General features: G+C 46.4%; 1 protein-coding gene across 1 annotated transcript; it reads left to right on the forward strand.

Annotated features, from left to right (window-relative positions):
- Positions 1-732: 732 nt before the first annotated feature.
- Positions 733-21789, forward strand: LOC144935290 (tektin-like protein 1). The gene is made up of 4 exons (XM_078861853.1): positions 733-857; positions 3552-3773; positions 19508-19612; positions 21574-21789. Exons 1-4 carry the CDS (start codon positions 774-776, stop codon positions 21769-21771), a joined length of 609 nt encoding a protein of 202 aa, XP_078717979.1. The 5' UTR covers positions 733-773; the 3' UTR covers positions 21772-21789.
- Positions 21790-22161: the final 372 nt, after the last annotated feature.

Raw genomic sequence — 22161 nt, forward strand, 5'->3', positions numbered from 1 at the left:
GGCTGATTCCTCACCGTTCTCATGATCATTGCAACTCCACGAGATGAGATCTTGCATGGAGCCCCAGGCCGAGGGAGATTGACAGTTATTTTGTGTTTCTTACATTTGCGAATAATCGCACCAACTGTTGTCACCTTCTCACCAAGCTGCTTGACGATGGACTTGTAGCCCATTCCAGCCTTGTGTAGGTCTACAATCTTGTCCCTGACATTCTTGGAGAGCTCTTTGGTCTTGGCCATGGTGGAGAGTTTGGAATCTGATTGATTGATTGCTTCTGTGAACAGGTGTCTTTTATACAGGTAACAAGCTCAGATTAGGAGCACTCCCTTTAAGAGTGTGCTCCTAATCTCAGCTTGTTACCTGTATAAAAGACACCTGGGATCCAGAAATCTTTCTGATTGAGAGGAGGTCAAATACTTATTTCCCTCATTGAAATGCAAATCAATTTATAACATTTTTGACATGCGTTTTTTCTGGATTTTGTTGTTGTTATTCTGTCTCTCACTGTTCAAATAAACCTACCATTAAAATTATAGACTGATCATTTCTTTGTCAGTGGGCAAACGTACAAAATCAGCAGGAGATCAAATACTTTGTTCCCTCACTGTATATAAATTGCATTGGCATATGTGGTCATTGACACGGTACAACTAGTCAAGATGGTGTGGTGGTGTTGCAGTGTCAAGAAAAGTGCTTCATGGTGTCTTAAACTCTCTTCTCATTTGACAGCAATTGGAGAGTACAGCCATGTCTTTAGCTGCATGCAGTGAGGCATGGGGCGTCTGCGAGAATGTCGGGAATTCACGGAGCAAGACCAGAAGACCAGAGGTCGAGCCATGCTGCCCACGTCTAGAGAGGTATTTGTGTGCTTGAATAATAATAGTGAAAATTATTGTACAGGCAGACCTCGCTTAGCGCTCAAAATGTGTATGCTGGAGAAGTGGCCACTAATAAAATCGGCGCATAAAGGAGTTCATTAGACAATTGTATATATGGGGATGCATTCCCAACAGCTTTAATTCTTACATGTGTAATGCGAGCGTAGGCTGGGGCTTCGCCGCCCCAGCCCCTAAGCCATCCAGGCGACACGAGCCATCGGGTAAAGGGTTCAAGGGTGGAGCCCGCGGGCGCTAGGGGGTGGTATTATCTGGAAAGTTCTTAAGGGGTGTGGTGAAGGGCAGAGTCTGGGTGACACGGGAAGGGGATATAATGGAGAGCCGGAAGGGGCTCGAGGTCAGTTGGTGAGAGCTGGAAGCTGGACCACGTCGCGGGTCTCCGTGAGCCATCGGCCACGTGGCGACGTGGAGACGGCTCCCAGCGCGCCGTCTGCTAGCGGTGCGCGGGAGCGGGGAAGCGGGACGCCAGCTCACGCGACGCGCCGAGAGCGAGAGAATGGCGTGAGAGCGGGACGCCAGCTCACGCGACGCGCCGCGGAACGTCCGAGAGAGCGGAACGCGAGCTGTCCATATAATGAAGAAATAAACAGACGGAGACACAGTCGCTTCTTCTTGGTTCTTTCGGTAAAGTCACGTAGAAGGGAAATAATAAAATAATAAAAATAAAACATAATAAAATACAATTTTCACGACGTTTCGGCCACAACGCTAGCAGCCGTCCTCAGGTGAAGAACAGGTCTGTCGGAAAGACAGCGTCTGAATGAACACAGTCGCTTGTCGTCGACCTGTATTATTGCACATGTATGAGCAATATATGAGGGCTTCATTGAGGTATTGGTAACAGCACTAATAATACAGATGCTAAAACTTCTTTTGAATAAGTAATATTTTAAAATACTTTTTTTTAAACACGCTTTAATGAAATGTACCGTATGAGTAATGGCAGAACTCCACAACTCCAGGAAGTGGCCCCGAGGCTTGCCATAATGTAAGGGACCGTGGTCAATTACAGCCTACGTAAGTTGAGCGTTGACAATTAGACCCAAGATTGTTTCAAAATATATTTTTTATTTTTTTTGATAGAATATTGTATTGTCATTGATACGGCTATTTTAATACACACAATGGACTGGAAGGACAAGATTAAAGGGCTCGTATAATGCACATGCATAATGTACGTTGACTCATTAATCGCCCCCCCTCCACTTTGCGCAAGAGCGTGAAGTGTGGTCACCACATCTACGCCTCTATATAAGGAACAAAACAGGTGGACTTCTCCACAAATCTGTCTGTCGCCTGATGAAGCTAGTTGTAATATTGGCAAAACATCGTACTCAGATTGTAAATGTTGTGGCTTGGCTCTCCAGCACACCAGTGTGCTGTACTAGTGACAAATTGGCATGTTCTGTTTACATTACAACCCTTACTAGTTGGCTGTGTCGGGTGGTGGTGGATTTTAACGACACATATTTACACGATCTAACAAAACAAACCTCTTATGGATGATATTCGTCGTGAAAGCCTACGTGTTAAACGGGATATTCGATGTCCCCTGTGAAGCCGATGGAGTTTATTTTACGGCTCGTACATCTTAGTATTAACCAGGACGGCCTGTCGGAATAGAACCGCAAACCTCTGCAACAAGTGGCAAATGCACTACCGCTGAGCCACGTCAATTATTTTATTCATAAACTTAGGTTTCCACGGCCAGCGTTATGATGCATAGTTGATTTGTGGGCTTAATTGAGGAGTGTGTATGTTCTCCACCTGCTGTACATGGACGACTCGTAGACTGAACTCTTAGTAAGGGCTTGTGCCAGTTTATTAACACAGAGGTAACAAAACACACCAGAGGTAGGTGTCCCTACACTCAGTCCTTGACGAGGACGTCAGCCTCTATCTATTCCTAGCCTGGGCTATCTCTTGGCCTCTCACTCGAGTTGGGATGGGGGCTTATCCAACACCACCCGACCGAGGAGAGCAGCACCCCACGTAATCTTAACCGGCTCTTGCAGACTTCTCTGAGCCCTACCCCTGGCTGTATCTTCGGCTCTCCTACTCGTAGAACCCGGACGGGGGATCAGCCAACACCGTCCGGTCACGAGCAGGAGAGACCTTCTTAAGACGCTCACCATCCCGTGCTCCCACAACGACCCCGCTTTCGCCACGGGGTCCCCCTTAAGTATTTCCCGTGACAGGACGTCATTGCGCCTCACAGCGCTCATGATGTCATGTCGTCATACTACTCTACACATGTGTAGTGAGTGACATTGGGGATGTCACTGTATGGTGCCGGACAGCATCGTGTGTGTTGCAGAGTGATGCCGGCTCTAGCAGAGCACGGCGTGCGATGCACTGTGTTGCCTCTGAAGAACTTCTGCAACTCAGTTGGACTCACTACACATGGATTTCCTCCCATAAAATAAAAAACCCCTTCCAATTGAACATGTATTGCTCATCTATCCCAATGCTGGAAATTACTTGCAAAATTACTGAATTCGGATGACACATGCAATCATCATCCCCTCCTGCTGCCAAAAAAATGGCATGACCCTCGTTAAAAATATTCTTGAGACTTAGGATTTTCTGGGTCAGGAAGTGTAACAATAATAAAAATGTCCTTGTCCCTAACTCTTGTTTCTGTCCTCCTGACAGGTGGAGGTGAATGTGAGTGTGCGCCACATGTACCTGTACAGCCGCGAGGTGCGTGGGGTGGTGGCACGTCTCCGCGCCGAGTGTGGGTCACTGTCCGTGCACGCAGTTGCCTTGGCCCACACTCAAGGTGATCTGAACAAGGCCTTGGGACACGTTCGTAATGAGAAACAGGCAAATGTGCAAGCTTCTAGCATGCGATCGCGACGACCTACACGTGAGGTGGTAAGTCTTGAATAATAATAATTTAGTTGACAGTAATAACCCGGTTTATGTCGGGGATGCTTTCCTTAAATGTGCGACAACGAATACTGAAACGACGTAAATCAACGCAATTTTGCCACGAGGACTAAACAATGCGTGCATCTTCATCCTAGACGTATCCGCAACATTACATTCAATTACTAAAAATACTACACTCAATACTAGTTTCGGCAGTAAACGTTAAAACATTATTAGCAGTACATTATGAAAATAAAATCACTAAAATATCATGCGTAATTACTATATTGTACTCCACAGTACAGAACATTTCTTTACGCGCGATGCAAAGTAGTTTGTGTACAGGGTTAGGTGGAGGTGAAGGTTGAGAGGCGACGGTTACGAGAAAGGGCAGACGATGCTGTCAGCGACATGAGTGTGGGTTGAGGCAACGCTAGTCGGGTAGCGGTGGTGTTGATAATAAAGTGACAACGTATTTTCTAAACGATATAAAAGGGGGAGGTGTAAAATCGCAAGGCTTACAGCGCAAGGCTATCACGAAGGCGCAGTACAGCACATATAGTAGTCTGCAGTAGCTACATGTTGTGATGTTGCTTTGTGGAATGCCAATTGAGGAATTTGTCGGTCATTTGTGAATTTGGAAAATTTGAACCGTGACAGCAACACACATTGGCCTACTCTTATCAAACTAGCTTCTTTGCCCATCCTAGGACGGAAGCTGTAATATTTACGAAAAAAATTAGCAGAGTATAATTGTATCTTGTGTTAATTGAATGGCAGTGAATCTTGCACGAAATTATGTCATAAAACACTTCACTGCATTTCACTGTAGCACTATATATAACTTGTTGTATGTTGGTTATGAAAATTTGTTATGTTGTATGCGTGCGTGGGTGAAATTATTATGTTGTATATGTGGGTTATGAATATTCAGTGAAAATAATAATAATCAAATGAAATTTGGCCAAATGTGTAATTATCCGGAAATATGTTAATTTGTGTAATTATGCACATTTAATTATGCCAATTCGAGAGGTAATCGTAGTAATTATGCGAGTGGGTGTAATTATGATAATGCAAGTCGTTATGATAACCAGACCCCGCCTCGGTGACGAGGGTGGGTTATCGATCGGAATAAGGCAATTAATCGTATGCAGTTATGCAGGTGTGGTGTAAGTATGCAAGATTAACTTAGATTAACTCGGCATCGTTGTCTAGGTTCGTCTCATTCTCGCTTATATTTTAGGTCCCCGGTTCACCCCGTTATCGCTTTAACATTTACTGAGTATGTATTAGTGTGTTTATTAAGGTCACCAAGTTCAGATCTCAACGCAGAAGCAGATCTTATGCATATATTTCAGGAAAGAATCACACAACCACTTCTGTATTAATCAATTTATTACTAATTCAACCTCAACTATGATATAGTATGCGAACTCTCAATCCCGGAACGTCAACACGGCATCAATACAGTATCATCAATGATTGTCTGATTTCACTTTGACAACGGCACAGGTATCCCGCATAACGCGATGGTTGTTAGTGAGAGAGAGTCGTTAAAACATGCAAATGCTATGCTAAGAAAAACCTTAACGTTAATGAATGATTACTCAATATTGTTCACGCAGTACCGTACTCCTTATTGATAGGATGCGAGTACGTGCGGCGATTATGACTGAAAGATACTTGAAAGATTATACGGCGATAAAAAAACGCAATCAAAAACAGTTATTATTCTTAAAGGCACCAATCTCAACAGATACATCGGCAGGTTATCTGACAACAGAATGGCTCGGAGTAAGGGCCTGCGACGGTGCTCCTTTTCCGAAGATCGTTATCTTATACTAAGTTTACTAATTGGGGACCAGATCACCTGATAAGGATCTGGTGGGCCACCACTCCCCACGTGAGCGTGGCTTGGCGGAAGGAGGTGCCAAGAATCAATTCGTATTGATGGATCTGTTGGGAATTTATGCGATTAAGAGTACAGCCCACTAAGTATTAAAGATAAAAATTACGAACACTCTTATAAACGACGGATGGCCATCACTCGGTCTCGAGTGTTTTTGAGTGGTAAGAGTTGTCTTGAATAGTCAGTGTTCGGAGTCGGTTCTTTATGTCAAACAGACGCCTGGTGGTCGTGTGGTGAGGGGGCGGTGCGCGTCATACGTATCAGTCGCTCCCCTGTCGCCGTGGTGAATTGGTTGGATGCCTGTTGATACGCTGTCGTAGTTCGGAACCCGGTCGGTAGGTGGCGCCCACAGCTCGCTCGCAGCGTGCAATGTTGGGTCGTCAACCAGGGGAAGCACAGAGCCTCGTCGCCAAACCGCGACCATCGGCGGCAGCAGAGACCTCCGACTCGGCAGAGGTTGGCCCACGCAGGCCGAGTTGAGCTGTCAAGCGGGTCTTGCCCGCCTGCAGAGGAGATGGGGAGCCGCTTGAGTCGAGCCCTGAGAGCCGGCTGAACTCGGCTGAGTCCCAGACGAGCTGAAGAGTCGAGCCGACCCGTTGGTCGCAGCTCGCTCCTGAGTCGACCCTCCCGGTCGAACTGAAGATGAGTCGAGCCGACCCGCTGGTCGCAGCTCGCTCCTGAGTCGACCCTCTCGGTCGAGCTGGTTATGAGCCGAGCCGACCCGCTGGTCGCAGCTCGCTCCTGAGTCGACCCTCCCGGTCGAACTCCTGAGCCGACCCGCTGGTCGAACTCCTGAGCCGACCCGCTGGTCGAACTCCTGAGCCGACCCTGTTGGTCGAACTCCTGAGCCGACCCTGTTGGTCGAACTCCTGAGCCGACCCACTGGTCGAACTCGGCTGATGAGTTGACCCTCCTGGTCGAACTGGTTTCCAATGCTCAGGGTCCTTTCTTTTATGCCGAAAAATCCCTTTAGACCCTGCCCACAAGGCGGGGTTTCTTTTGATTTACTGTGTCAGGATCTGTCCGTGTGTAGGTGTGTCCATGTGTGTGTCCGTACGTCCGTGTGTCCTTGTGTGCATCACCCACGGTATATTCCGTTGTCATATTCCCTCCATAAAATCCACGAGCAAACAATCAGGTGTTACAAATTGCCTCGAGGTCGTCTCTCTGTCTGGGTGCGATATTATCTCTTGTTTGGCCTTCTTCATGAACCAAAACACAGACGTTACAAATCGTCTCATAGGCACCTTTGTCCGTGTTGCACCACCTGGAGGGAGGGGCACACTCCCTCCGACCCTCACTGACGCACAAAGAAATGGGAAAAAGTTTAACATTTGTCCCTTACCATTTCACAGTTATGATTCTGTATGTAACCTAAGGTCTGTCATTTCCCATCGTGGTGCTTGACTCAAGTGGAGGTGTTTCCCCGAGCGTATACACTCCTATCCCGCGCTGCGGGGATACAAAGACGGCCGGGATCTCCCTTTCTCTCCGACCCTGGGTTTAACATCGCTCTTTTATTATGTATTTTATATTCGACCTGGTGGTGATTCATCCCGTTATGCTTCGGGTCGAGTTGTATATAAAGTATTAAAGTATGGAAATAACATTTCATATCAACAACTTTAGCCTACCCTGTTGTTAAATTCCGACTTTAACGTGACTTTAATAGCAATACAGAATAATTGAGCTTTTTGACTTAACTAGGCGAACACGAACTTCTGGTGACCCCCGCAGCCTCGCTGTTCAGCTGAGCCTGCAGCCTTGAGAGAGGCACAACACCCTTATTCTCGTCTCACTGTGGTCATCCAACCTTCTGCGCTGGGAGTGTGATTAATTTCAGGACACAGGCCCCCTCCCCTGTGTACACAGCCTTGAGCTGGGTTTATCTTGGCTCCCTCAGCTGCAGGAGAACAAGGCGTATTTCTCCTCCCTGTGTGCACGTGTTCCAATTAGCTCGAAATCCCTAAACACACAATCAGTGATGACCCCCGGCCTTCTGTGGCCGTGATCTAGACAAAGGCGCCTCTGCTTCCTTCCATTGCCTTCGAGTCGACACTGCCCCATTATTCGCCCATGTGCTGAGGTCATAGATGGTTGGGCTTTTTGCCTTAACTCTGTCTGGCTGACTCTCCCACTGTCTCTGCCGCCTGCACGGTGACGTGTGCCCGTTTATCAGGCCTTATCTTTCCTTGAAGCAAGGTTGCAATTCTGCCATCCTAGCCCTCCTTCAGTTCATTACTCAACAACACCTGGTGTTTTGCAGCCTGCTGCTTCTTGGTGTGTTTTCATTCATTATATCTCAATGATGGAAGAAGGCTAGGATACAACATTCCGCCCTTTTAAAAATGACCAGTGGTCAAATGGCCACGGGTTATTTTAAAAAAAAATGTATACCCTTCTTCCATCATGAACCATCGATTGTCCTCAAGTTTTGCTGCTATTTCCTTACAACGCGCGCGTACGTGTCACAACTTAACATGGTTATATGTGACAAGAGAGAGGAGAAAAAAAATATATATTCTAAAGGAAGGGAAAACGATAAGGGAGGGAGAAATTATTCTATTGACTACGTGTTATAGGAGATATCGTTAAAAAGATAGTTTCCACGGTTATTCTTGGGTGGCATCATCAGGCCTGTTATTGCTCAATCTCGTGTTCCTGAGCTTGAATGGTAGGTGGCTTGTGCCTGCGATTAGTCTTTTAAGTTCGGTATTCATTTTGGCCACATGGTATGTTAAGGTTAGAATAGCCAGGACTAGTATGATCATCCCTGTTGCCCCTGTGATTCCCATCCCCATCTGTTGATTTCGCTGATATCCAGCCTCTTTGGTCGCCCAAGTAAGATCTGTTATGTTAATCTCTGATTCGCTGAGGGATAATTTCACCATATGGAATTCTTTACTGTTCAACAAGTTGGACAGAGTGCTGCTTATCTCAAACTTGTGGCCTCGGAATGTGTCTACTATTTCTACCTCCGCTTGGTGTAGGCTTTTGTCTAGGTTATATAATACCTTGTCCCCTATGCGTACGAATGTTCCTCTTGGTATTGTGACCAGTGCGACGTGGCTTGGAATCGGAACTTCCATGGTTCGTATTTGGTTATCGGAGGCCATTTGGACAGCGATGTGTACCCCGACCAACTCTGCATCCTGGTTTGACTTTGGTCCCAGCTGAAATCCCTCTTGAATCCCTGTGAGTGGGCCAGTTTCCCAAATGACTCCTGACCCAGCGTGAAGCTTGTTCTCCCTCATCTGGGAGCATCCATCGATGTATACCACTGGTAGGTCGGCACATGTCTGCTTCCTGAAGGGCAGGTACCTGTTGTCCTCCGGAGGTATCTTTTCGTCCTCTGCTTCTACGCTGTCAAAGGTACAATCATGTAAATCGGCAAGACCTTGGGCCATTGGACTTTTCTTGTTTTTTGCGTATTTCACTGTGATTGGTAGGCCTTGGAGTGTCAGTGCCCAGCTGGCTATTCGGCTGCTGGTTACGCGGCCCTCTCGAATCTTCTTACTGTTGAGGTATGCCAAGGATTCATGATTCGTTTCCAGGATGATCTTCTCTCCGTTCAACAAGTTCCGAAAATGTTGTATGGCCCAGATGTTTCCAAATATCGCCTTCTCACACTCGGAGAACTTCATCTCCACTCCCCGGAGGGCTTTGCTGGCATAGGCAATAACTCGTTTCTCTGCTTCCTGTCTCTGGTACAGTACCGAGCTGATACTATGATCTGAGTATGCGGTCTCCAGGTAGTATTCTTTCCCTTTCTCTGGGTATGCTAGGCAGGATGCCTCGGTGATCTGTCGTTTTAATTCTTTTTCTGCGGCTTCCTGTTCCTGTCCCCACTCCCATGGTTCGTCTTTTTGCAGTAGTTTGACTAAGGGTCGAACGATTCCTGCGTAGTCGTCCACGAACTGTCGAAGGTAGTTGCAAATCCCTAAGAAGCTCCGAAGGGTCGTGACTGTGGTGGGCGATTTGAGTGCGAGGAGGGCTCCAAGTCTTTTGGTTTGGGGTAACATTCCCTCAGTGCCGACCTGGAGCCCGAGGTAGTCCACCCTTTTGCGTGCCCACTGTCCTTTTTGTATTGAAATCTTTGCGCCTGCTTCCTTTAACTGCTCGAGGGTATGCTGGAGGCTCTCGAGGTGTTCTTCCCAGGAGGAGTCCTTGACCAGTATATCGTCGACATAGACGATGGTACCTCGCTCTTTTGCGTCGTCCATTGCCTTGTGTAGGAATATGTTAAAGTCCGCAGGTGAATTTGAGTATCCAAATGGACATCGGTTCCAAGTATACTGTATTCCATTGAATGTAAATGCCAACTTGTATTGATCCGCTTCTTTCACGGGCATGGTCCAGAAGCCATTTGATAGATCCATGGTGGTGAGAATTTTTGCGCCTTTTATTTGGTTGAGATTCTGGTCGATCTCTGCCATTGGCCATCGAGATAGGGGAACCGTTTTGTTGAGTTGCCTATAGTCGATGGTGAGTCGCCACTTGCCTGTGGGTTTCAATACAGGCCAAATCGGTGAGTTGTAGGTTGAGTTGCATTCTCGAATTATATTCTTCTTGAGTAGGTTCTCCAAGGTTTCTTGGATTGATTCGTAGGCAGCCAGTGGAATCTTGTATTGTTTCACATATACCGCTGGCGCTCCTTCCAGTGTGGGAATAGATACCACGTGTAGGTCGGTTTTGCCGCAATCATAGGGGTCTTCTGAGAACAGGAAGTGGTATTTGTGGAGCAGTTGACGAAGCTCATTTCGTTGAGTGTCGTTCTCGAGGGCGTCTGCTGCTTCAATTTGTTGTTCGATTTGTTCTTCTATTATGGAGACTCCTTGTCCTGGGTCTGGGTCCAAGGCCTTCGTGGTTTCGGGCGGCTCGGTTGAAAGTTCCTTTTGCGTTACTATCGGTTGAGTTGCCTTGGCTTCATCCGAGGGTAATACGCTCTTGCCCTTGTGTTCTCCTTCATCGGTTTGCAGTTCGTCGGTTTGGCCTCCAGGGGGCGGTATATACTCCATGAGGGGACGGTCACTTGGTGATACTGACTCTAAGTCGGCTTCCTTTCGGTCTTCTCTCAGTCTGTTAGTCATTAGCTGAGTGATTCGAATTCCTGCTGGGAGCTCGTCTTCGTTCCTGATTGTCGTTGATAGGTCGTTGAGCTCTTGTGTTATCACTTGGATTCCCGTGGAGTCTCTCATAACGTCTTCCTCTTCTGAGTCCCTTTGTTGCTCCGGCATTGACTGTGCCCAAATTTGTCGGGATTCAAGGTTCATAATGGGTTTCAGGCGATTCATTAGTTCTATCCCAATGATCAGCTCTTTTCCGGGGTTCCGTACGACATCTAGGGGATGGTTCATGTTGATTTTGTTGAACGTCAACTTCGTCATAACTTTGCCCAATGGTCGCATGTGGGTCCCTTCACATCCTGAGTAGGTAAGTTTACTTGGCATCATCTGTAGGGTTTCATTCTTCCTCTGGAGGGCAGTCTGGAGTTCGTCAAATAATTCTCTGGATATCATGGATATTTCTGCTCCAGTATCACAAAGGCCCTGGCTGGTCAGGGTGTCTTGCAGTATTACTTCCACGTGGACTCGTCCGACTGGTCCTACGGGAATCAATTCCCCCAGATGGTACCCTTTTCCCTCTGGTACCACTTCGGTGATTGCTTCGGGGCTTCTTGTCTTCCCTACGTTCACTTGGGCTACCTTTGCGCTGGGTGTGTCCTCCTCCTGTGTGGGTATAGTTGGTATTCTTCCCTTCGCTATTTGCATGGGAGTCTTCATACTCCCTAGGAGCTCTTTTTCCATCCTAATGTGGTGAGCATATCGATTCCTGTTAGCTAACGGTGGTCTATGCTCTATTGTTAGTGGAGGCGGCAGTGGGGGACGATATGGTGACTGGTTTGGTGGGCGTCGGTCTCCGCGGGGTAGGTATGGTCCGTCACTCGCTTTTCCTCCTCCATAATTCCAGCCTCCGCCCTCTTCTGCATTCCATGGTGGTGGCGGCTGTGAGTGCCAGATTCCTCTGGTCTCGTTCCTCCCCCCACGTGGAACGTTATTCAGCGTGTTGTGGACGGGTGTTGATTCTATTGGGTTAGGCGCCCTCTCCTGGGGGAATTCATGTCCACCCCGTGTGGCGCTAATATTATTCCTTGGAGATTCGCTTCCCTCCAGATCGGGGCATTCTTTATCTCTGGTGACGATGTGGGTTTTGGCTATGCTAGTGGTTTTCCGTCCGTTCACCCAGGCCGTGTGGGCCTTGCTTTCAATCTGGCGTAGGGAGGCAGTCTCGGGGTCCAACATCATTCCTACTATTCTCACTATTTCAGGTCTCAATAATTGGAAGAACATCACTTTTAAAACTGTCTTATCTCCCTGGGCATTGTCCCCGTCCCCTGCGTAATATGCTTTCTTAAGGCGTAGGAGATAATCTCGTGGGTCTTCGTCTACACGCTGGGTCATCAACTTTGCCGCGTTCAATCCTTCGGAGAGTGTGGAGTATTCCCCAAATCTCTTAACTACTGCTCGGCTCAATTGTTTAAAGTCACTCTTCACCCTATTTGGCAGGGAGGCTACCCATGGTCTGGCGGGTTCATGTAGGCTCCTTGATAATAAACATGCCTTTTCTGCTGATTTACCCAGACCCCGGATCTTAGCCTCTTGTTCTACGGTAGCTATGTGAGTGTGTATGTCCCTGTTCTTGTTATGTGGATCGAAATAGGGAATTCTCACGAGTGCTTTGTCCATTAGTTTTAGTGTCTTACTGTTAAAAGTGTGTTGTTCGTCATCAGTGGTGTCGGTTCCTGAGGAGTGCTCACTTGAGCTACCCTTGTCTCTACTATCACTGTTGTCATGTTTCCCGTGTCTGTGTCGTGATCTCCCTCTGTCCGAGGATTCGTATCTGTCCCGTTGCTTGTGTCTCTTGTTTTCCTTACGTGGGTCTTGTGATTCGTGCTTGTGGGTTGGTGTGCGTGATCTCCTTGAGCGGTGTCTATGTGGTGAGTGTTTTTGTCCTTGACCTTCATGCTGCCTACTACGTGTGTGGTGCCTGCTAGGTGAGGTGTTGTATTTATGTTTGTCTCGTGCTTCATGGTTATCGGGATTCCTGTCTCTGTCATCTGTGGTGCGGGTGGTTTTGCGTGGGTGATTTTTACGGGTCATGCGTCCCTCTGGTGAGCTGTGTCTGTTATCCGTGTCGTGTTGGTCGTGTTTGTGCGAGGTGCGTTTCTCTGGTGAGCTGTCTCTGTCATCTGCATCATGTCGGTCATACTTGCGTAGCGTGCGTCTGCCTGGTGTGCTGTTTATGTCATGTTTCCCGTCTTGCACCAGCTCCGCCCTTTTCCGCCCTATCATTACAGTGTATCCTGATGACTTAGGGTTAATTATTTGTCTCTCTCTATCGTTGGGGTGGTCGGCCTCATGTTTTCCCGTTTGTATTATTATTTCCTCTTCTCTCTCCTCGATTTGCGAGGGTGTTACTTCATCAAAATTGCTTTGCACAGTAGCCATACTCATTGTGGGATCTGGCCCTGGGCTACGTCCACGTGGCTCGGAGTGTGGTAAATTGTTACTCCCGTATGTGTTCTGTGTATCAGCGTCTGGGTGTTTCACTGGTGCATTTAGTGCGGATTCTTTCTCTCTCACGAGGGCGTGCAGACGCTCTACCTGCTCCATTAAGGACAGTTTCTCTTGTCTTTCCCTTTCAAATTTTTCCTCATTCCATAATCTTTCTCTGTCTGTCTGTGCGAGGAGGTACGAGTCTACCCTCGCTATTTCTGCAATTTTTACGTCACGTTTGGCTTTGCCACATTTCATCACGTCCTTAAGTAGTTTCCTTCTATGGGCTTTAACGTCTTCTGTATGGCACCCCTCCCATATATCTCTCTGCTCCGTCTGCTGGCTAGCAGTCCGTCCAGTACGTTTTAACACAAATTCCCGATATTGTTTTTCCATAGATTCCATCTCCTCCTCAGAGGTCCACTCTGTATCAGTGTTATGCGTTGGTGTGTCAAACTCAGAATGCTGTGGATCCTGTGCCATCTCTATTACGTAGTGTGGTTAATAGACTTAAGAGTGTATCTTAATTCTAACATCTCATGTGCGGCGTGAGTTACTCTAGAATTCCCCTTCAGAGCACATATAAACAATTGTATCACAGGTTGCGTCAGTTCAACTCGAGCAAATAATCTCAGCCCAGCTGTCTTTGTTATACTCTGCTACTCTGGTATTTAACCTTAGAGGGCGTTTTTTTGTTTTACGCCCGTTTACAATCACAAGGCAACGTTAGTTCACAACACTTTGATTAACACAACAGTGATTCGTTCCTGAATTCATGCATAAACTGTCTGCGAGAAATCCCGGGCGACGCCCCCATTATGTTGTATATGTTGGTTATGAAAATTTGTTATGTTGTATGCGTGCGTGGGTGAAATTATTATGTTGTATATGTGGGTTATGAATATTCAGTGAAAATAATAATAATCAAATGAAATTTGGCCAAATGTGTAATTATCCGGAAATATGTTAATTTGTGTAATTATGCAAATTTAATTATGCCAATTCGAGAGGTAATCGTAGTAATTATGCGAGTGGGTGTAATTATGATAATGCAAGTCGTTATGATAACCAGACCCCGCCTCGGTGACGAGGGTGGGTTATCGATCGGAATAAGGCAATTAATCGTATGCAGTTATGCAGGTGTGGTGTAAGTATGCAAGATTAACTTAGATTAACTCGGCATCGTTGTCTAGGTTCGTCTCATTCTCGCTTATATTTTAGGTCCCCGGTTCACCCCGTTATCGCTTTAACATTTACTGAGTATGTATTAGTGTGTTTATTAAGGTCACCAAGTTCAGATCTCAACGCAGAAGCAGATCTTATGCATATATTTCAGGAAAGAATCACACAACCACTTCTGTATTAATCAATGTATTACTAATTCAACCTCAACTATGATATAGTATGCGAACTCTCAATCCCGGAACGTCAACACGGCATCAATACAGTATCATCAATGATTGTCTGATTTCACTTTGACAACGGCACAGGTATCCCGCATAACGCGATGGTTGTTAGTGAGAGAGAGTCGTTAAAACATGCAAATGCTATGCTAAGAAAAACCTTAACGTTAATGAATGATTACTCAATATTGTTCACGCAGTACCGTACTCCTTATTGATAGGATGCGAGTACGTGCGGCGATTATGACTGAAAGATACTTGATAGATTATACGGCGATAAAAAAACACAATCAAAAACAGTTATTATTCTTAAAGGCACCAATCTCAACAGATACATCGGCAGGTTATCTGACAACAGAATGGCTCGGAGTAAGGGCCTGCGACGGTGCTCCTTTTCCGAAGATCGTTATCTTATACTAAGTTTACTAATTGGGGACCAGATCACCTGATAAGGATCTGGTGGGCCACCACTCCCCACGTGAGCGTGGCTTGGCGGAAGGAGGTGCCAAGAATCAATTCGTATTGATGGATCTGTTGGGAATTTATGCGATTAAGAGTACAGCCCACTAAGTATTAAAGATAAAAATTACGAACACTCTTATAAACGACGGATGGCCATCACTCGGTCTCGAGTGTTTTTGAGTGGTAAGAGTTGTCTTGAATAGTCAGTGTTCGGAGTCGGTTCTTTATGTCAAACAGACGCCTGGTGGTCGTGTGGTGAAGGGGCGGTGCGCGTCATACGTATCAGTCGCTCCCCTGTCGCCGTGGTGAATTGGTTGGATGCCTGTTGATACGCTGTCGTAGTTCGGAACCCGGTCGGTAGGTGGCGCCCACAGCTCGCTCGCAGCGTGCAATGTTGGGTCGTCAACCAGGGGAAGCACAGAGCCTCGTCGCCAAACCGCGACCGTCGGCGGCAGCAGAGACCTCCGACTCGGCAGAGGTTGGCCCACGCAGGCCGAGTTGAGCTGTCAAGCGGGTCTTGCCCGCCTGCAGAGGAGATGGGGAGCCGCTTGAGTCGAGCCCTGAGAGCCGGCTGAACTCGGCTGAGTCCCAGACGAGCTGAAGAGTCGAGCCGACCCGTTGGTCGCAGCTCGCTCCTGAGTCGACCCTCCCGGTCGAACTGAAGATGAGTCGAGCCGACCCGCTGGTCGCAGCTCGCTCCTGAGTCGACCCTCTCGGTCGAGCTGGTTATGAGCCGAGCCGACCCGCTGGTCGCAGCTCGCTCCTGAGTCGACCCTCCCGGTCGAACTCCTGAGCCGACCCGCTGGTCGAACTCCTGAGCCGACCCGCTGGTCGAACTTCTGAGCCGACCCTGTTGGTCGAACTCCTGAGCCGACCCTGTTGGTCGAACTCCTGAGCCGACCCACTGGTCGAACTCGGCTGATGAGTTGACCCTCCTGGTCGAACTGGTTTCCAATGCTCAGGGTCCTTTCTTTTATGCCGAAAAATCCCTTTAGACCCTGCCCACAAGGCGGGGTTTCTTTTGATTTACTGTGTCAGGATCTGTCCGTGTGTAGGTGTGTCCATGTGTGTGTCCGTACGTCCGTGTGTCCTTGTGTGCATCACCCACGGTATATTCCGTTGTCATATTCCCTCCATAAAATCCACGAGCAAACAATCAGGTGTTACAAATTGCCTCGAGGTCGTCTCTCTGTCTGGGTGCGATATTATCTCTTGTTTGGCCTTCTTCATGAACCAAAACACAGACGTTACAAATCGTCTCATAGGCACCTTTGTCCGTGTTGCACCACCTGGAGGGAGGGGCACACTCCCTCCGACCCTCACTGACGCACAAAGAAATGGGAAAAAGTTTAACATTTGTCCCTTACCATTTCACAGTTATGATTCTGTATGTAACCTAAGGTCTGTCATTTCCCATCGTGGTGCTTGACTCAAGTGGAGGTGTTTCCCCGAGCGTATACACTCCTATCCCGCGCTGCGGGGATACAAAGACGGCCGGGATCTCCCTTTCTCTCCGACCCTGGGTTTAACATCGCTCTTTTATTATGTATTTTATATTCGACCTGGTGGTGATTCATCCCGTTATGCTTCGGGTCGAGTTGTATATAAAGTATTAAAGTATGGAAATAACATTTCATATCAACAACTTTAGCCTACCCTGTTGTTAAATTCCGACTTTAACGTGACTTTAATAGCAATACAGAATAATTGAGCTTTTTGACTTAACTAGGCGAACACGAACTTCTGGTGACCCCCGCAGCCTCGCTGTTCAGCTGAGCCTGCAGCCTTGAGAGAGGCACAACACCCTTATTCTCGTCTCACTGTGGTCATCCAACCTTCTGCGCTGGGAGTGTGATTAATTTCAGGACACAGGCCCCCTCCCCTGTGTACACAGCCTTGAGCTGGGTTTATCTTGGCTCCCTCAGCTGCAGGAGAACAAGGCGTATTTCTCCTCCCTGTGTGCACGTGTTCCAATTAGCTCGAAATCCCTAAACACACAATCAGTGATGACCCCCGGCCTTCTGTGGCCGTGATCTAGACAAAGGCGCCTCTGCTTCCTTCCATTGCCTTCGAGTCGACACTGCCCCATTATTCGCCCATGTGCTGAGGTCATAGATGGTTGGGCTTTTTGCCTTAACTCTGTCTGGCTGACTCTCCCACTGTCTCTGCCGCCTGCACGGTGACGTGTGCCCATTTATCAGGCCTTATCTTTCCTTGAAGCAAGGTTGCAATTCTGCCATCCTAGCCCTCCTTCAGTTCATTACTCAACAACACCTGGTGTTTTGCAGCCTGCTGCTTCTTGGTGTGTTTTCATTCATTATATCTCAATGATGGAAGAAGGCTAGGATACAACAAACTGACCTTCAATTTGTTCTAATTCACTGCTCTGATACTTTATTATTTTCTGCTTTCGGTCGCTGGGGTGCAAATAAATTGGATTGCAATACAATATCTGGAAAATCACCGAGAAATGTCTATTTAACCAAAATGTAGAAGCATAAATTAGACTTATCTTAGGAAAAATATAGACCCCAAATCAAATTTGTTGCTGCGTAGAATTATTTATTAGATTCATTTTAAATAAAGAAACGTGAAACTTAAAGCGAATTTGCAACAAATAATAATTCTGCTCTACCATAATGACGGGGGTGCGGCATGTGGAGTGACGTCACGCGCGGGACACAAACTCCCTAATTAATAATCATGAGCGGATGACGTCACTGATGTGGACCACGCCACCCACCCCCTCATTAATAATCAAGAGTGGATGATGTCATTCCACATGGAGTTCCCCCCCCTGATCAATAATCATGAGCGGATTCCGTCACTCCACATGGAGCTCCCCCCCTTCATCAATAATCATGGCATGATGACGTCACTCATGTGGACCCTGGCCCCACCCCCTCATTAATAATCATGAGCGGGTCTTTATTTTCGATTGAATATTTCAGATTAACTGCAATACACCCGTCCTTGGACGGGCTATAGGCTACTTTTATAATAATTTAGAAGCAAAAATTAGACTTACCTTTTGTTTCAAGTGCTGAAGAAATAAATAAAGACACCAAATACACTTTGTTGCTGCGTAGAAATATTGATTTGATTACATTTCAATAAAGAAACGTCAAATTTAAAGTTAATTTGCGTAAAACAAATTATTTCCAATCAACCTGCGGGAATGTAAAAATCCACCCGCTCATGATTATGAATGAGGGGGGGGTTTCTCTTTTGCAGTGACGTCACGTACGGATTTAGCACTGCTGCGTATATTTATGTTTTACTTTCTGTAAAGAAACGTCATATTTGAAGCAACTTTGCGAAAAAACTATCTTTCCACTCGGCCTTCCGCGTGAGTGTAAAAATCCACCCGCTCATGAGTATTTTATTATTAATGACGGGGGAGGGGGTATGTGGAGTGACGTCACGTGCATTACACACATTTCTGGGCTATTATAGTAGTAACGCCATCAGCGGGAATTGTAACGTCCACTGTGAAGCGTCACTTTCATGTAAATTGCATCATCAGAATCGCTGATTTAGATCTCTGTGTCGCGAGAAGAAAGCTCAAAGTGGTCCATGGGCGACCGGGATTTTGCTTCGGTGGCCATTGGACTTTCGAACTCTCTGTCAAAGTTGGTCAGGGAGTCTAGTTCAGTTTGGGCCTTCAGGTCCCCCCTAAAAATATTTATTTTTTAAGAAAGCATCTCGAATTTTAACTTAGCCACTTCTTACCCCCCCCCCCCAATGTAAGGCACCTTGATGTTTTATGCATGGGGTCAGTAAAAGAGAAGAAGCAGAAAGAGAAGTGTTGTGAGCTGCGGTCCTGAGTGAATGTGTGTACAGGTGAGCGTGTAGCTCGGTGAGTGAGCGTGTGGGTGATTTGCCACAGTGTAATGGTTAGCACACTGGATTTGCGATGATCCTAAGGTCACCAGTTTGTTTCTATGGCAGTTGAAACAACGGTGCAAGTCCCTCGAATTCCCCCTCCCCTACTGCCTCTGCCCAGCCAGTAATGTAAATGTTGTACAGCACAGTCCAAGGGCAGACTGCGTGTGGTGGGTAAAGTTTGGGTGCGCCCATCTCTTCATACCAATAACCCGACTGGAAACGATAACCACTCCCTGACTTTCAGAACTAATACTTGATTGATAATTGGTTTTTTACCCTTCTATCTGGCAACAAAACTGACACCTTTTTTGTTGCCAGATAGAAGGGTAAAAAACCAATTTTCATATTTTTACTGGCAAATGAGGTTCCCATAGCGGTACTTGATTTTGAAAATGGTTGCAGGCTTATTGGTTACTGTTTAACAACCCTACCATGTACACTGGTACTCAGAGTGCTGGGAGTTCACTGAATGCATGTACTGTATGAACTCTTCTCTTGGTCTGGCTGGGACTGTAGGGTCCAGATGAAGTGGACGTGCTGCTTGGTGTTGAGCGGAAGCAGCTGGCAGAGTTGGAGAGTGTCCTAGCAGAAACGCTGCTGCGCGCTGAAGCCTTACAGCAAGTATGTCAGCGCATCAAGCAGTACAGCGTAGCACACTGCAACACTGGTTTAGTATTAATAGAGTGCCCCCTTCACACCGGGGTGACTCAGAGCGCTTTACAAGCAGTAAGCAACTTGCATCATATCTATGGGACCTTTTTGCCCAGTATCAAAAATAATGAAAAATAATCATAGGTTTTACCCTTTCTGGCAATACACCAGGAGGTTTTTAGATATTCCAACACCAAATAGATACCTTTTGCAAGGGATCAAGTCTATATTAACCACAAATACTTGTGGCAAAACATGCAAACAAACATGCTCTGATAATATATTCTTTGTCCTTGAAACTGATTGGCCTTGTCTAAGCAGTTTTAGACCAGAGAACACCAAAAGGTACACATTACAAGGACAATGCAAGTATCAGAACACGTATATCTCTGGTCGAGCATTAATATCTACAGGACATTTTTGCCAGGATCAACAATGATGAAACATAATAATAGGTTTTACCCTTTCTGGCAATAAAACAGATGTTAAGATATTCAAACATCAAATAGATAGATACCTTTTGGAAGGCACAAGTCCTTTTTTTTATCAATTTGCATCACACCTCAGCAAATTGAAAAAGGCATCACCAGCAGCAGCTGTCCCCGTGTGGCACAAGAGGACTCCGCACCGACCAGCAAGAAGATATTAGTCTGCCGGTAGAGGGCGATGTTCCTATGGGTATCTCAATTGAGTAATTTGTGGGTCATTTCCCAAATTTGAACCATGACTTGCCAGCACACAATGACCTCATTTCAAATTGTTTCAGGGGATATTTAACGTCCACTGTGAAGCAGATAGCGTATACAGTCTATTTTCCTATAACGTGGTAGTTGCGTTCCTGCAGAACACCGTGTTATGGAAAAATGGCATTATAATAGATAATATAACATAGGATAAAGCACAGTCAGCGATAACACGTGAGATGCGTACGCAGGCCGAACAAACACTGAGGTGCGTGGATAGCATCTAGAAGCATCCAGCAGCATTCCGCCTTGTGCGATAATGCTTCGCCGAGGTAGCTGTACAACCACTTATTCCTACTCGTGCAAAGTAGTTCCATTCACTCAATCGCGTTATCTCCAATTCGCTTCCGCATTGTAAAAATGTGTTCCCTAATATATTCATTGCATTACATAAAATTCGCGTTATGAAAACTATGCGTTATCGGAGATCAGACTATTTATATGATTAATAAACTCAAATGAGTAACCAGGGCGGCCTGCCAGATTCAAACCGCAAACCTTTTGAAACAAGCAGCGGACACGCTCCTGTTGGGCCATGTCACCACCCCGTTGTGTTCATGCACACAACTCACTCGTCTTATACATGCACTGCTCTTGTTGAGGAAAAGCCTAGTTACTGCTGCCTGAATGGATTGCCAGATATTCCATGGTGTTTTTTTGCAATTGAGCACAGAACTTTGCATTCCTTCCAGTCGTAATTTTTTTAAATTCGTTTAACAGTTTTAACTAACATCAAAACTAGTAAGAAAAGTGTTATTTTAAAAAGTAATTGGGCTCGGGCAGGATATAATCCTGACGAGAAGGGGTAGTGAGCGATGGTTAAGAATCACAATGGAGTTGCACTGAAGGAATGGAATGCGATCAAGGAGATGGAGTGATATAATCAGTTCGCGTGCTGCTGCTGGATGGATTCCTGCATCGCAGGATCCTGAGAGGTGGCAGTGGCATGGGGAGGTATTCATCTGGCAGTGGATTGGGCATGGCTGATAATGGTGATGAGCAGGTTTACTAAGATAGTACCTATTCGACTTGAGGGCACTACATTATTTGTAAATGTATATATTGCATGTTTGCACCTCCAATTAGCACGGTTGGCTACGTACGGTGCGAAAGAAGTTAGACATACATATGGACATTGCATTTATAACTACAGTGTTAATCTTTGAACTTGTTTTTCTCTCCATGCAGAACTTGGCCCTTTGCCGTAAGCGGTTGCTGGCGTGCATCTCTGAGAGGTCTTGTGTGCTAGACTTGATCGGTCACGCAACACCCAGTCGTCTAAGTCATACGACTCCTTCTGCCAAATGGAGCCCAGATCCTATTGGCCCACTGTCCCCAGGTATACACGTGGTATGGAACATGCAGATGTTTATGCACAAGTCGTAATAATAATTTGCTTTAGAGTAGCTTTCTTTATGCCGGGGTGTCTCACAGCTTTTAATACGTGAGAAGCACCTTACATCTCATCTCAAATACTTTAAGGGTACCCCCAGTGACAGCAGTCTCTGGAGCACAAGGTGACTCAGCACCTCGCCTGCAAGAAGGCATTTGTATTGTCAGTCGGGGAGATTCTTGATATGTGTTTTCCAATGGAGTAATTAACTCCGTAATTTTGGGAATTTATAAATATATGTTTTACTATGATGCCAGCGCACATGGCCTACTCATTTCGAGTTACATTAGATGATTTTTAACGTCCACTGTAAATTAATCAGATGGTGTGTGGTAATATACCATGAAGGCACACCGCAGTATCAACCAGGGTGGCCTGCTAGG

This window comes from Lampetra fluviatilis, chromosome 13 (genome assembly GCF_964198595.1).
Source record: "Lampetra fluviatilis chromosome 13, kcLamFluv1.1, whole genome shotgun sequence".
NCBI classification, from domain to species: domain Eukaryota; kingdom Metazoa; phylum Chordata; class Hyperoartia; order Petromyzontiformes; family Petromyzontidae; genus Lampetra; species Lampetra fluviatilis.